General features: G+C 42.1%; 1 protein-coding gene across 1 annotated transcript in view; it reads right to left on the bottom strand.

Moving 5' to 3' along the window:
• Nucleotides 1–16,827, bottom strand: part of DNAH12 (dynein axonemal heavy chain 12) — a 147,941-nt gene that overhangs the window by 74,369 nt on the left and 56,745 nt on the right. The window contains exons 28-36 of the mRNA XM_019536893.1: nt 16,329–16,574; nt 14,925–15,044; nt 14,055–14,164; nt 12,423–12,606; nt 9,022–9,162; nt 5,804–5,887; nt 5,456–5,644; nt 4,553–4,672; nt 1,931–2,119 (exon numbers count right to left, since the gene is read on the bottom strand). Coding sequence (XP_019392438.1) covers nt 1,931–2,119; nt 4,553–4,672; nt 5,456–5,644; nt 5,804–5,887; nt 9,022–9,162; nt 12,423–12,606; nt 14,055–14,164; nt 14,925–15,044; nt 16,329–16,574 — 1,383 coding nt within the window. The remainder of the gene's footprint in view (nt 1–1,930; nt 2,120–4,552; nt 4,673–5,455; nt 5,645–5,803; nt 5,888–9,021; nt 9,163–12,422; nt 12,607–14,054; nt 14,165–14,924; nt 15,045–16,328; nt 16,575–16,827) is intronic.

Below are 16,827 nucleotides of genomic sequence, written 5' to 3'. Positions count from 1 at the left end.
CCTCCTTATACAAGGTTCTTTAAAGGCATAAACAAAACACTTAAACATTAGGGATGTAAATATAATTTTTAAAATTATCTGTTTAATTATCCTCCAGTTATATCTGTTAAACAGTTAACTGATAGCACATACCTAGTTTAGTGACCTGTGGCAGGAACAGCTCCAGCCCCAGCCCCTTACGTAAGGCTTCCCTTTGCCCACACAAGCAAGGGCTGGGGCTGGGCTGTGGATGGAACTGGGGCTGGAGATCTCTCCTAAGCCTGGATCCCACTGCCACAGGGAAGGTTTTGGGGGGAAGGAGGTGCCAAACCCCCACAGTGGTCAGGCGGGGCCTTCCCGCTGCAACAGCAAGACTCCTGACCCCACAACAGGTCTGCCCAGTCCCCCTGCAGTGTTGGGGCCAGATAGGGCCACAGGCTTCCTGCACCTCCTGCTGCCCCTGTGCTACTGTGGGCCAGACATGGAAGGCTCCTCTGTGCTGCTGGAACAGGACCTCCCCAACTCGACTCAGGGAAAGGGGGCCTAGTCCCAGTGGTGCTACATCCTTCCCCCTCCCACCTGTGGTGCTGGGGGTACACTGGGTCAGTCCTGAGATGGGGTTGGGCACATGGTTGGTTCGGCCGGAGGAGGCGCTGTGGGAGCTGAAGCAGGTAGCACCAGGTCGCTGCCGGCCCCTCACGCAGTGGAGCATGGCCCCAGGGTGTTCCTGAGGGGCAGCAGCACAGCAGCTCCAGCCTGGGAGGCTGCTGTTATAGCACCAATCCTCCTCTGAGCACCCCTAATGCACCACCATGGCTTGTTGCCACCCTTCAGGAACTCCCTGGGACCACATTCAACACTTGAGGGGCCAGTGGTGATCTCTCACCCTTGGCACCACCTTTGTCAGCTGCTGCAGCACCTCCTCCAGCTGAGCCAATCCCATGATCAGCCCTGCTTTGGGCCTGGACCAGGCCCTGCATGACCCCAGTGCTACAGGTGGCAGGGGAAAGGACGCAGTGCACTCCCCTGGACCTTCTTGCCCCCGTGGCAAGCTGGGGAGGGCCCAGCCCAGCAGTATAGAGGAGCCTTCCACGTCTGGGCACAAGCACAGCAGGAGGTGCAGGGAACCCATTGCCCTGCCAGGGCCTCGCTGTTGCAAGGGGGCTGGGCAGACCCACCGTGGGGCTAGAGTCTCGCTGCTGCAGCAAGAAGGTCCTGCCTGACCCCTGTGAGGGGCCCAGCACCCTTCTCCAACTCCTCCCTATGGCAGCAGAATGTGGGCACAGGAGAGGTCCATAGCCCCAGCCCCAGCCCAGGACTGTGGGGGCAAGGGGAAGCTTCAACTCTGCAGCTGGGCAGTGACCCCAGTGATTCAGGTGTGTCCACCATCTCCTGCCCCTGTGGTTCCCCACCAGCAGCCTGGGACCCATGTGGTGCTAGGAACATGGTGAAGATATAAGGGGCTGGGGCCACGGCTGCTTCTGCTGGAGGTGGTAAACAGTATAAATATAATCGTCTCTTAACCCTTTAACTATTTACGTCCCTATTAAACATGTATATAATATCAAATATACAAGCAGTCCTCATAGGAAAATGTATCTGTAAATGTGATTAAAGTTTAAGCATGTGCTTCCTGGACTTAAGTCAGAATGCCCTTCTGTCTAAAACCCAGAAACCTAATGGCACTTCCCTGGACCTCAACTACAGCTCACTCTAAATACCTAATATAGATTGGCAGATATTTACTAAACAGTTGTTCAGTCGGTGCATTAATGATTCCAAAAAAGATAATGCAATTGTTAAATAAAGTAGTTTAGTTCTTCTCAAACCCAGAATATTCTTACTCTAGCAACTGTGCCCCGCAAAAGCTTTAAGCAGCTAGCTAAGTTTTGTTTCCCTCATTTAAAGGATATATTTGAAGTACTATAAAATGAGTACTATAAAATCATACCTCATACATGTAGTCATAGACCAAACCTTTATCATCAAAGGGACAGTCCCATTTACCCACAACTGGTGGTACTGGACTGGATTCAGACTTCCCTGCTACAATTTCCCTCAGGAAAGCATCAAAAATAACTCGACTATCACTGTCACAACTTCCACCAATGGACCAAATCAAAGAGAAAGCAAAACAAGCCTGAGAATGTAAAAGGATAAGAAATGACAAAGTGACTGACCGGTCTGATAAAAAAAAAAAAAAGCAGAATAGTCTTATGTTGAGCGGTTCTAATGGCTGTCATTAAATTAGCTTTTGAGCCAAAGGCAATCACAGACCTCCTTAAAGACAGGGAAAGAAGCAATTAACACCCATATTTAGCAAGATAGCTAGAAACAATTAAAGCTATTGCCAAAGGCCATGTGTACATGACATGAGACTTAACGTAGACCACCAAAGAATTTAAATGTGGCTTTTTTTTTTTTTGGTGCGGTGCAGTTCGGTTTGTACAACACAGTGTTCACGAATGGTGCTTTTGAGCAAGTTAAGCCCCTGTGTGTCATTCCCTGCAGATGTCAGTAGAGGGAATCAAATACCAATTTATCATTTAAATGTTTTTCCTGTTGCATTACAACAGGAGGCGCATGTGAGCCAACTGGGCTTCCCAGTCCCTGAACACTCACTGCTCTGACCAGTTACGGTCACCCCAAAATCCTTCTCACTCATATTCCACCATGGAATTTTTCATTAATATAGCAGCTTAATAATTACCTATCGTAAGAGTATCAGGTGGGTGGGTGTTTGTTCACTATGTAACTTGGCAAGGCTTGAGCAGAGTTAGACTAAGTTGTTAACCAACTTCAAACGCAAGGGCTAAGAATAGGGTTTGAAAACTCTGTGCATGTGTGCTACATAAAAGCCAGAGAAACTGTTGTCAATGTGAATTTGAAAGGAAGCACAGAAATGGAACTTCTTGCATACAAAAGCTTATGACAGGTAGACTTGGGAATTTCTGAGCAAGGAAACTCTGCTGTTGCTTATTTCCACTGTATTCAGGTTAACAAAACTCTGTGTATATTCTTTGTATATAAAAAAGAGAAAACAATAGTAACAGTAATGTGACCAAACTAATTTTCAAGCTCCTGTGAAAACCTCTGAACATGCAAGGCATAGATGAAGGAAGATGCAAACTTTGTTATCTGAAGCTAAATCCCTCCTAGATCTCCCGACTGAGGACTGTGTCACAGTAGCAGAAGGTGCTTATCTGGAATAACTGAGCTCACTTAGATCCTAATAAATGATTTATCTAACATCAAAGACTGATCCAGCAAAAAAAAAAAAAAAAAAGCGTTTCCTTTTAATGGTCTTCACTAAAGAGTTGCCTTTGGTTTCAAAGTTTTTGTAAGGACATTTTCAGTATTAGTGAAATGTCAGGAGAAAAAAATTGCAGACACAGTGCTTTTTTGGGATTAGACCCACTGCAAGAGCAATCTATGCAACAAGAATTGTAAGACTAATATTTCTAATGTTTTGCTGTGTTGCATAGACTGTGCATCCTAATGCTAAAAAAGTAACTCTTCATAAGAGGAAAATATATTCATCCTTACAGCGTACATAAAACATGGGATCAAATTCTAGATGTCTCCAAAATGAATGCGACTCACTCCACCCACATAGAGCTTATATTCAGACTCTACATGAGTGGAATACAAGGTGAAAAAATATCACCCCCCCCACCACTCTCCAGCAAAACCAGATCCAGATGCTTTTCTTCAGTTCCCACTTCCCCTTATGGGCTAAAAAGGCAGGTATAGTTCTTCCATATTAGCTGCATGGGGCACAACATGGCTCCATGATCACTTCCTGAATGCATTTACAGATCAATGTGATCTTCTAAATTAGCCCTGCATTAAACAGTGCTGAGGCTAATCCAACATCATAAAGGTCTCTGTGTATGGCCACTCTTCTAGCAGACTCACAGAAGTCTTTATGTAGGACAAAGTCATCAGGGCTTCGGGGTGCCCTTCTGTGTAAGAAATTAATCTCAAGCATGGATTCTATGAAAATTGTCAAACAAATAGGTACAATAATTTTGTAAATAGTTGCAAATCCCAAGCATTGTTTTAGCTTAATATTAATTTTGGACCTTTCTATTGGAAATGTCACCGTTTTAAGAACATTTTAAGCTTAACATACAACCAGAAGCTGCCTTTCAAATACCATGAAATTTCTGCACAACCAAATGAGTGAATTAGTGTTACCTGAAAATTATTCTTTCCCCAAAACATAAACACACACACTGATTGCTTGCTCTAACCGAAATATAAATCTAACTGTAATATTATGCAAATTAAAGGAAAACAAACAGAAAAACAGTTAAACTACATCCATTTATGTATCTATAAGAACCTAATCGCTACTGCCCCTGAGTACGAATCAAAAGAAAAATAAGAAAGCAAGCTCTTGCTCTCCCACTGCCAGGCGGTTCATTTTGAATATATGTACACACATGAGTGTGTATGTGTGAAGGAACATTGGAGGAAAGCTAAGGCAAAGAGATGAATTTCACAGGAGATCTGTTACCAGTTAATTAATTTCTTTCCTTTTGAAAAATAAACCCAGGAAAAGACCAACCATAATCCATGAGCGGATGTTTTTGTTTGTAGGATCCTCTTGGACAGTTTTACATAGCAACATTTCAAAAAGTCGAGTTAAAGACACTACAGTGTTGCTGTTGCTTGTGGGAACCAACTCCTACAAGACACAAGGAATGGAGAGTACAAAGTATGGTATTGCAAATATCTTAGTCTATCATCTGAGGTTTTAATTGGAAAAGTACTGTATTTTCATGCATTTAGCCTGTGGGCTATACATGTTTTTACAAACTTGAGAGATGGGTGCGGGCTATGCAAAGTCTTTAGAACAGCATAGCCCATCCCTGGCCGCAGGCTCCAGCTCCAGCTCTGGCTCTGGCAGCCATGCCCAGGCAGAGCCCACGCTTGCGGCCATGTCTCAGGGGGAGGCTGCAGGTGGGCAGTGAGAGTGTGGCTGGCGGTGGCAGCAGGGAGCAGGGCTCGCAGCTCCTCATCCCTTCTCTCCCGTGCAGGGCCTGTAAGCCTGCCCTGGCTGCAGGCTCCAGCTGCAACTCCGGCTCCGGCAGCCATGCCCAGCAGAGTGCAACTGGCAGCAACAGCAGGGAGCGGGGCTCACAGCTCCTCATCCCTCCCTTCCCCTGCAGAGCCTGCAAACCTAGCAGAGCCCACACTTGTGGCCATGTCTTGGGGTACGGGGAATACCTGGGTGTGGGGAATACATGGACTATTTTACGAAAATACAATTTTCTGTGGGTTATACATGGGTGCAGGATATAACTGCAAAAATACAGTAATTAAGTTGCATATGGCTGTAAACAAAAGGTGGAACGGAAAGTATACGTTACTTTAATTTTTAGTAGAAAATAGTTTTCCCTCCCTTAGTGCCTAAAAACCAACCACTTGACATAACTAAAAAGTAAAAATGAAAAATGACAAGAATTACCTTGCACTGTTTTTGATGAACTCTTAAAGCTGCTGGAACTAACCAGTTAAAAAGCCCAAGCAAAAGATCTTGATATTCCTTTTCATTCAGGGGTTCTGGTAGTTTGCTCAACCAAGAAGTTACCAGTGGCATCCAGCCTAGCTGTGAAGACTCCAAATAAATCATACCACAACGACTGACTGTAGCTGGCTAAAAGAGAATTTTAAAGATCCAATGCTTTAATCATTATGGCTACTTGCAGATGTTAACTCCCCCCACTCCCACTCCCCCCAAAAAAGGCACTTGAAACTCAGTGCACTCCTGTGTTGATTAATGGGATTTAATACATAATTTCATTTATGGACTTACTGAAGCCTGAGACAGGTCCATTGTTTCAAAGATGAGACTCATCTGAGGAGACATCTGGATGATTTCCCCACTCATCAAACAAAGCTTTAAAAAATAGAGAAAAGAATTTCTTTAACAAGCAAGTTTACATTTTTTTTTTTTAACTACTAAAGAAAACTGTATATAGTTCAGCCACCTATTACACTGTAAATTAATATGTTATATCTGGATGATGTCCCTTTCAAAATAAGCATAGCCAACAAGTGTGAAAGTCACAATATTTACTCAATACATGCCATTTTTTACTCTTTGATTCAAATGCTGCACTTAATCCTCTCATTTCTTTTGTCCATTTCAGGCCTTAAATATGAAAATGGGAACTACCTATGAAATTAACAGCAGCAGAGGATTCAAGTGATCACTCAGACATTGTTAAAAGAGAAAAAACAAGAAAAGGGGCTTGTCTGTGTGTGCCACATTTATTCTTATGAATGTTGTGACTTAAATGGCAGTCAAGGTTCTTTGGGTGAATCCGATATCTTTTATTAGATCAACTCAAATGGTTGGAAAATATTTTTTCTTGCAAGCTTTTGGGCACAAACACCTTTTGCCAGGGAGCATCTGCAGGTGTTCTGTGCTCTTCCTAGATGGAATGAATAGTAAAGCAGCCAGAGGCTGGTATACATGCAAAAAAGCCGGTCAGTAACAATGTAAATTGTCATAATGTCATAAATCCAGTTACTACACCCCACAATAGAACCATCAGCATTCCTGGACCTTACACCTGCACCTCCAGAAATGTAATATGTAAAATGCATCCAATGCACCAAATGCCCTGATGGAAAATAATGTAGGAGACCAAACAACAACTGCACACCAGAATGAACGCACACCAGAAATCTATGAGAGCCAAGAATACCTGTGGGGGCACATTTCTCACAAGAAAACCATTCTCTCTCCAATCTCCCAGCTGAATCCACAAAAGGGAATTTACAAAACACACAGACAAGCCCATGAACTTCACTTCATCTGGATACAAAAAATTCATGGACTAAACATAGACACTGGATTTACGACACATTACAACCTGCCTAACGTTTGACTCCCCAAGTACCTCTCCACTATTTACCAGCTATATTCATTCCCCTTCCCCTACCCCTCGACATGTCTCTCACCCATTGACTCCTCAATTTATATCGTCACTGGCTGACTTTTTTGCATGCATACCAGCCTCTGGCTTCTTTACTATTCATTCTATCTAGGAAGAGCACCACAAATGTTTCTACTGCCTGATGAAGGGTGTTTGTGCCCAAAAGCTTGCAAAGAAGATTTTTTTCCCAGCTATTTGAGTTGGTCTAATAAAAGATATCAGATTTACCGGAAGAACCTTGTCTGCCTGTCTTAGATCAACATGGCTACTACCTAAACCGTTGACTTAAATGGAGTTCTTATCTGCACAAGTGTGCAAAGGCACACTATCTTTTATGGAACTTTATAGAATTATTGAGGTCTTAAGTATTTATCTTTCAACACCAAAAATATCAATTAAAATATTTAATAAAAACATGTTTCAACTTCTGGAATCTCATGCTTCAGACAGGAAACACTGTGACAATTTTTTCAGGACCAATAAACTTTTTCTAGGCATTGTTTAAATATTCAGTATGTAAGACCTTTCCATCCATTACTCCTCGTAGTCCTTACTGGGGCCTGGGTTAATACCATTGATCAGTGCATATAAAAATCAAGCCTGTTAACAGCATGAGCAATAGACCTTGATGACTGAAAAGCAAACTGTACATGATCTAAGCCAAAATGCTGGGAAAGTTAAAAGCATTAGTATTTGGGCACCTCAGAAGGTCAATAGATAGAAAATGGATAAGATGGGTACAAGACACCAAAACAGAGATCAAACAGGAAGTTATTTTGACCAATGTATAAAAAAGACCCTTGAGCTTTGAATACTTTGCAGTGAACTACAGGCTGTGTTTTATGCTACTGCCATGTTTGCAGATAACCTACCTAACACCGGGGCAGATCAAGGACCGGGGACAGGGACGGGATAGTGCAGGGGGTTCCACCTCCCAAAGCCTGCTCTTGGGGAACCAGGCAGGGAGGGGGAAATTACTTTTCTATTGCACTGTTGACACTGTGCCCATCCCCAGTTGAGCCCACCCTGTGGCCCTGTTGGTGCAGGCAGCAGGAGCTCTGGAATGTCCCTTGTCCCCAGGATAACAAGTAAAGCAGCAGCAGCATGTGGAGTGTCACAGAGCACTAAGGTGCCTGCTCCTCTAAGAGCAGAGGTTGCCTGGGGAGAGAGCCCAAAGAGCCAGACAGGTGCCCAGGTGCAGGTTACCATGGCAACCAGCTAATGAGGAAATTAGGCTGCATCTGCACTTAGTCAGCTGGCTGGAAGAGGCAGGGCCCTGGGCCCATATAAACCCCAGGGCTGGGACTAGTGAGTTCAGTTCCCTGCCAACAGCTGATGGGGGGAAGGAGCCTCCAGGAAGGAATGGCCCTGAGATGTGGCAGCCACCAGATATGCTGCCCTTAGAGCTAATGGGGCTCCAGGAGCTCACAAGGTACCCTGGCCTACGAGGCACTTAGAACCAGGGAAGAAGTTTTACTCTTTTAAAAGAGCAGATCACACCCTGAACTTTGGTGGTCTGTTATAGCCCAGGGACTCATGTTTTGTTTGCTGTTTTATAACACCGGTGGCTTGGGTGAGACTATTGGGGAAGGAGGAGGCCTCACTGGGGGCCCACTACAGTGTGGGGACCCCAGCACCAGCATGGGCGCAGTATTCCGGGTGACTAGGCCCCAGCACCAGAGGGCACAGTGACAAGGGGGTGACCAGGCCCTGGCGCCAGAGGGCGCAGTGACAAGGGGGAAGACTAGACCCTGGCACCAGTGAGGTGCAAAGACAGGGCTACAGAGAGCCCGGAGCCAGTGAGGTGTGCAGAGAGGGCTGTGGAGAGCCAGGGAGGACAAGGGGGCCAAATTATAGCAAGGCCTAGGCGAGACAATGTCAGCGAGGCTTGGGGCTCTGTATCTCTATCTACCTCCTCAACTCTGTAACTACTATTTTAACATTTACAGATGGGATCCCAGCAGCACACGTCATTCAGAGGGAGCCTGATGTGACCTGCACTACTTTACCCCAACCACACCTGTCACTCCTAATGGAAGCCACAACCCAAGCATAATTACCTACCACATAGCTTATTTTTTATTTTTACCTTTTTATTGTCATCCAGCACTGTGTTCATACTCTCTATCCATAGAGTATCAATAGGGCCATCAAAAATAACCCACTTGCGTTCAAGTGTCTCAGCTAAAGCAAATTCCCGAAAAGTGTTAGCAACAATTCCATCTGTCCACTGGGTTGAGAAAAAAATATAAGAGATTTTTTAATTATAATCCTAAAACCAATAGGACTACTCACATGCCTAAATGCTTTGTTGAATCAGGTCTCTATTTGGCTCCAACAAACAAAGAGAAGAACTTATTAAAAACCATCAGGAACATAATTTTTTTTAAATATATAGTTTCCTCTTCACCAAACAGTGGAAGAATTCAGAGTCCAGCAGGTTGGTTTCCCATTTGGAGCAGATGGATGAAAAATGATCAGGTGTTTTTTAGCATAATTTAAAAAAATGTAATCAAGTCTTTTTCTCCCTCAAACCAAGTACCCTGGAGAATGCTGCAGAAACTTGAGATAAAAATCTTGCAATCTGTTTTGCATTTGTTTCACCCACAAGGCCTCGCACAATCACATTGATTCAGTTTCCTCTTCCTGCCATAACCCAATGAGTTTTACACTTGAGACGCCCTTAGTCTTAGTACTTATCTACCCATCTTTTGTAATGTTTTAATGCCAGAGGTTTGGAAATGTATATAGTTGAAGTGGCATAGTCCAGACACAGTGGGTGTCTTTAGACATGCTCTAGGGGTGGGGAGAGGGCACTTTAGAGTGGCTCGAAGAGTTGCTCTAATTAAAGCACTCACAGCGTCTTGTGTATTCAGCATCCTGTGCTTCAAAATAGTAGAGGGGGCACTTTAACTGAGGCTTATTTGACGAGCTTCAGTTAAAATGCCTCCACCACCATTTTGAAGTGTGGGAACACTAAATACATGAGATGCAGAGGCTGGAGCATGCTAATGAGCATGCTCCAGCAGACTCATTTAATTGAGTCTGCTCCGATATGCTGTAATTACTGCTTCAGAGCAGTGTCCCCACATATCTACAGGCACCCAGTTATACCAGTATAAAGGTCCTCAGATTCTCACTACATATTTTCTTCAGAGAAATAAACTATACCAGCCTTGATAATGGTATTATTGCATCTGTGCTAGGATTTGTACAGCTTTAAGGGTCGGGGAGAAAGGGACTTGATAGTGGGGGTCTACTACAGGCCACCACATCAGGAGGAGGAGTTGGACCTGGAATTCTCCAGACAGCTCTCAGAGACCATATGGTCAAGGGACATGGTTGTCATGGGTGACCTAAGCTACCCAGACATCTGCTGGGAGGAGCAGTCAGCAAGATCCAACCATTCACATAGGTTCTTAACCGGAATACAGGACCTTCACTTAATGCAGGAGGTATATGGCCCCACTAAGGGAAATGCCTTGCTAGACTTGGCCCTGGCTACAGGGGATGATTTGGTGGATGATTTACTGATGCAAGGTAACCTAGGGGACAGTGACCATCACCTGATTAAATTCACTATCCTGTGTAGGGTGGGAAGGATAACCAGGAGGGAAGAAATGCTTGACTTCAGAAAGGCTAACTTCAGTGTGCTTAGGAGATTAGTTAGCGAGGCACTGAAGAATTGGTGTAGACTGGTTAGTCTCACCTCTATCCTTGGGAAAATCCTTGAAAAAATTATTAAGGATCACATTTGTGAGAGTCCAGCAGGGAAAGGGCAATCCTAAAGGGCAACCAGCATGGATTCATAGCAGGTAGATCCTGCCTGACTAACCTTGTTTATTTTTATGACCAGACTGGATTTTAAGAAGGCCTTTGATATGGTACCTCATTATATTCTTATAAATAAACTATGCAACTGTGAAGTAGATGACTACATGGTTAGGTGGGTGGCAAATTGGCTTAGGGGTCACACCCATAGAGTGGTGGTGGATGGCTCAGTATCAACCTGGAAAGATGAAGGCAATGGAGTCCCACAAGCCCTGTTCCTTGGACTGGTGCTGTTCAATGTTTTCATCAGTGACTTGGATGAGGGTGTAGAAAGCACTCTGTCCAAATTCGCTGATGACACCAAATTAAGGGGTAAAGTTAACACACCAGAGGGTAGGGAACAAATCCAGGCAGATCAGAACAGTTTGAAAAAGTGGGTGGACCAGAACAGGATGCAGTTTAATAAGGAACAATGCAAGGTGCTGCACCTAGGAAGAAGAAATCATCAGCATGCTTATAGGCTGGGGGAGGACCTTTTCAGCAGTACAACAGCAGAAAGGGATCTTGGAGTCATTGTTGACTCCAAGATGCAGATGAGTCGTCAATGTGATAAAGTGATCAGTAAAGCCAACCACGCTTTATCATGCATTAGCAGGTGTATGACAAGGAGGTCTAAGGAAGTGATACTTCACCTTTATGCAGTACTGGTCGGGCTGCAGTTGGAGTACTGTGTCCAGTTTTGGGCACCATACTTCAAGAGAGATGTGGACAACCTCAAGAGGGTTCATAGGAGAGCCACTTGTATGTTTGGGGGCCTGCGGGCAAAGCCCTATGAGGAGACATTGAGGACCCTGGATCTCTTTAGCCTCCGCAAGAGAAGGTTGAGAGGGGATTTTGTGGCCACCTCAAATTCACTGGGGGTGGGGGGGACACAGAAAGAAATAGGGGATGCTCTGTTTGCCAGTGTACCCCTTGGACCCACTAGGAACAATGGTCACAAACTGATGGAGAGCAGATTTAGGTTAGACATCAGAAAGAACTTCTGTATGGTAAGGGTTGCCAGAATCTGGAATGGGCTTCCAAGGGAGGTGGTGCCCTCCTCTACCTTGGGGGTCTTTAAGAGGAGGCTAGACAGGCACCTGGCTTGGGCTGTCTAACCCCAGCACTCTTTCCTGCCCAGGGCAGGGGGTTGGACTCAAAGATCTACTGAGGTCCCTTCCAACCGTAGCATTTATGAATCTATAAGTATGCTGGTATAAAAATCATGCCCTACCACAACACCTAAAGCACTACTTGAACTCTGGTCTTTTCAACACTTGAAAGTTTTTGTTGTCAATACATCTGTATCAGCAATCCCTTTACGAGTGGTAATTCAATTTAAGCTTGCAAAAGAATACTTTTGGTGGTATAGCTTAAACCAGTTCTTTGAATGGAATAAGCTATGTGAAACAAGAATTTGTGCTAACTGAGTCTACAACATGGCTTTTGTTAGCACAGCTTTTCCATTAAACATGTTATTTTTGTCACACACCTAAATTTTGCTAACCTAAGTATGTTAGAGATACTTAATGAATTATACCCCTCCCTGGTATAACCATGCCAGCAAACTTCAGGATAGACAAACCCTGTATGCAGGCCAGACCAAAAACTGTACAGCAGGATTATATAACATGACAAGGCCAATTATGACAAGATATTTTTAAAAAATAAGCACATTACCTCATGAGACACTAGATCAAACTGTCCAAAAAGTTGACCCATAGTGATAGATTTTGGATTCACAGTTCTAAAAATTACTTTTTCTTCTTCGCCAAATCCATGTTCATTCATAAGAGAGAGTGTATCTGCCAACACATGCAGAACTTTGGTCTTCCCAGAGAAAGACTCTCCTACAAGCATAAAACTACAGAAATAAAAAAAAAAATTAAACTCTTATACTTTCCTGAAACATAGATTTCATGATCTTGATCCAGCCAGTTGCCAACATGGCACTATTCAAGTGCACAAACCTAAGTTTTTTTCCTGGATCTGACGCACTATGTAACAAAAATTACAGAATACATGTTATTGCATCAATGAATCAGTGGTTAGGAGGTAATTTTTTATGGAGTCAGTTCAAAAACCTGGGTTGAATTTGCATGCAAATCAGGTATTTCATAGATACAAAATGACAAGTTAGTCTAAATGGTCATTTGTATATGCAAATGTTTATTTGCACATGTAATTGTACATATTGACTGTACAACTGAGCAAGTCAGTCAGAGGCAAGTGAGTCTCTTAAAAAACACTGGCCTCAATTATTTAATGTCTCAATTCTGCAAACAGATGCACAAATAAATACCAACCAGGGGTTCATACTAGTTAATCTAATCTATTTGCAGAATAAGTTCTAAGTTTATTTTCTCCTTTTGTTTTGCTATTTAGAGAAAGGTTAAAATGAAATTCTGCTGGAAGACAAAGGCAGATAAGGACCCTGCCCTAAAGTAAAAATCAAACTGTTTTGTGTCCAGATTAGTCTATTTTAAGGAATTATTACTTAATGCTTGTAGAAGACTTTAATTATGTAAACCGATACATAACAACTGAGTAGAAGTAACAGAATCATATACCTAGAAGGGACCTCAAAGGTCAACTGCTCCAACCCTGTGTACAAATGCAGGAATGCTATTCTTAGATTGTCCCTGCCAATGCTTATCCAGCATCCGCTTGAAAACATCCAATGAAGGAGATTACAGAACTTTCCTGAGCAGACCATTTCACTACCCTACTGCTAGAACAGGAAGAAAGTTTCTCAGTTGTTCTCCTTCTTCTTTATGGCTGTCTTTTGAATATTTGAAATCTATCATCTCCCCACCTCCCCGCTTAATTTCTTTTCTAAATTTTTTTCAGTTGTTATTCTTCCCAGTGTACTGCAACACAGATTACAACTACATATTTACTGCTCAGAAAAGTTCCCCCCACCAAAAAAAACCCAAAACAAAAAACAGGACTAAAATGGTAGACATGTGTTGGACTAATATTCTAATAGAATGAAACTTCTATAGTACCAGCTCTTCTCCACAATAACAACCTAATCTGCAACCACTATTAAAGAAAGAACTACCAATGAAGCCAGAGTGTTGGGAGTACAGGATCAAATATATTAAGATTAAAAAACCACTAGTATTTTGGTCACCAAATTTGCTTTAAAATTAAGAAATCCACAGTTTACTAAAATGAATGGCTCTTGGGATTCTTCTTAAAATGCTAAAATATTTTCCTATTCTATTTCCATAAACATTTTCTACTATCCATTATATAAACCATAAAGACAATATGTGGTCATTTGGAATCAGGACTTTGTAATCTTACCCATGTCTGACAATCATCATTTCATAGGTCTGTATAATTTTCTCCATAAAAACTTTAACAGGCTGAACATTATGCTTTATACAGCATTCACTGGCACATTCCAGAAAATCCTAAAATTAAAAAATTCTTTTTATTTGATAAAGTTTAAAATAATAATGTCATACTTACCTAGTATGACATATTACACAGTTTACAATAATATTTTATCAACCTAATATAATTTTATTTTCTTCATGAGCAACATGTAAGTGGTTTATTCATCATTCCATATTATTCATCTGCTTGTCTGGTGTATCATCTAGCATCAGAACATTTGTGGATAAGGATTAGATATTTATTAATTACTGAAATATTTTTCAGGAAAATCTGGCAAATAGCCACACGAAAAATCACCCAAGTACTTCATAGAACAGTAACTTACAGCAAGTCCATGGAGGCAGGGAGAGCTGCCTGGCTGACTCTTCCTCTGCAATAAAATGGAACATGCTAAAATCATGCCAAAAACTACAGGGTAGGGGAAAGTAAGCCATTTACAAAAGCCACTTAAATTCAGACAGGAGTGTGAACCTGTCAGATGTATTTAAAAAGGATGGTTAAGGTTAAAAAAAAAAAAAAAAAAAGGCTGGTATATTTTGCTCAGGCAAAACTGGGTTGGAACTCCAAAAAAAATCTAAGATCTCCATATATGAGGGACCCAAACCAGGTCTTGAGATCACAATGAAACCAAGTGAATTTTCATTCAGACAAGTTCTACTGTCAACATTTTACTTTCTGTCTCAGCTTGCAATTATAAACAGATTAAGGAATTAGTTAAAATTGATACAATGTCAGGAGTATTGCTGAGAAAAAATACTTCACAACGATACTTACATTGTAATCTGCTTCAGGCAGCTTAACACCAGGGAATAAATCACTAGTTATTCCCATGAATAGAGGTATATCATGTGACAAAAATTTTGGCTCATTTACATCTTTGATTGATCGAAGAAGCTAAAGAAAACAAATACACAGTTTTACAGAAAACTGGTGTTCCAATGTACATGGCAACAGTAGAATAATTATTATGCTGTTCAATAACTAAAACAGTCTACATCATGTGTTGTACATATGATGGCATAGCTGCCATTGCCACACTGGGCTGGAAAGCTCACAGTTCCCCTTAAGAGTAAGAACATTTCTGAAACTGTACTGGGGGCTTGATGGAGGAATCTAAACACACTTCATCACCTCCCAGGATCAGTATAGCACTGCTGCCTTGCTGCAATTTCTCACCGTTTTTAGCACATCTAGAAACCACTCCTCTTTCATCCATAAACGTGACGATGAAGGAGATTTTTTACCTAAATCTGGAGCATGTAGGGTTGCCATCCCTCTAGGATTACCCTGGAGTCTCCAGGAATTAGATATAAATCTCCAGGAAACTGCTGAGAGTCACCCGGCAGATAAATGATAGGGTATTCATTAAAATAAATATTAAACGTTAAATCCTATTTATAGCAGTCCAGTGGGGGTTTTTTTTAAACGTAATAGTAATGTGCATTTGCCTTCCCCACAAAGTCTACGCATTGCAGTCTGCAACATATATGTGCAAGCACATGGGCACGTCTGTGTTCCGGAATAGATTCAAACAGAGTTGGCGACCCTAGCAGCATGCCAAGCAAGCTATGTCCCCTGCTTTACTGTTTCCTATATTCTTGGTTTTCATGCACTTTGGATATGACACTCATAGAAGAGCTGGGAGATGACACAAATAAGGAGCAAATCAGAGGGACTGCCTGCAGAGCAACTTCAAGAATGCAGCAGTGTGACAAGACTCAAGAGATTTCTTGAAGGATTCAGCAGCACAAGAAATTTAAAATGAAATCAGAAATGCCCTGCCAAATATTAAGAAACATATCATGTTTTATTTTTTAAATGTATATAGGATCATCCATTGTACAATGATGCTACAGTGCTTTGGAAACGTAGTTAATCAATTCCACAACTATTTTATATCCATCTTTCTTTCCTTGTCATTTAAAAATGTAACTATTTTTGTTTACATCTTAATAAATAAATAAATATAGTAAACATTTATGTTGAGTTTCACGTTTACAAAGTGCTATAAAAATATTATGTAGTTTATCTTTACAGATTAAGCATTATGATTAAAAATCTGATCAAGTGTGGTTCAGTGACAAGGCAGAACACAGGCAATGCCAGAACTGGATACAGATATCTAAAAAGCAGTTAATCTAGTGAAATTCACTACATTTTACTTTCTCACAAGCTTACCAGGATATCTTCATTCTCCTTTGGGAATTTCAGCTTTAGATTACCAGCAGCCACTAATACAGCTTTAACTGCTCGCATGCCATAGTCATAATGAAACTGAGAGGAAAGCTGTTCTGAACAAAGCCTGTAGGTCATGACTATCTTCACTGATAATGGCTTAGCATTCAGAAATCCATATGAGTAGAGAGAGATTTCTGCTATCAGGGCATAGTTAGGAACCATCATGGCTACTGTTCGGAAAAGAACCTGAAATACATATCCCAGGAGACATGCTTAGATCACTTAAGAATAAGAGAACAGAAATAAGAAATCTTTGACCAGCCCTTAAAGTGTATGGATAGTTTCATAGTTTGTAGGGTCGGAAGGGACCTGAGCAGATCATCTAGTCCGACCCCCTGCCATGGCAGGAAGGAATACTGGGGTCAAATGACCCCAGCAAGATGTTCATCTAACCTCCTCTTAAACACCCCCAGGGTAGGAGCCTGCACCACTTCTCTTG

Source organism: Crocodylus porosus, unplaced genomic scaffold, assembly GCF_001723895.1.
Source record: "Crocodylus porosus isolate Cpor-Errol unplaced genomic scaffold, CroPor_comp1, whole genome shotgun sequence".
Lineage (NCBI taxonomy): Eukaryota > Metazoa > Chordata > Crocodylia > Crocodylidae > Crocodylus > Crocodylus porosus.
The sequence above is the reverse complement of the archived record's forward strand: the minus strand, read 5'-3'. Positions and strand labels throughout refer to the sequence as shown.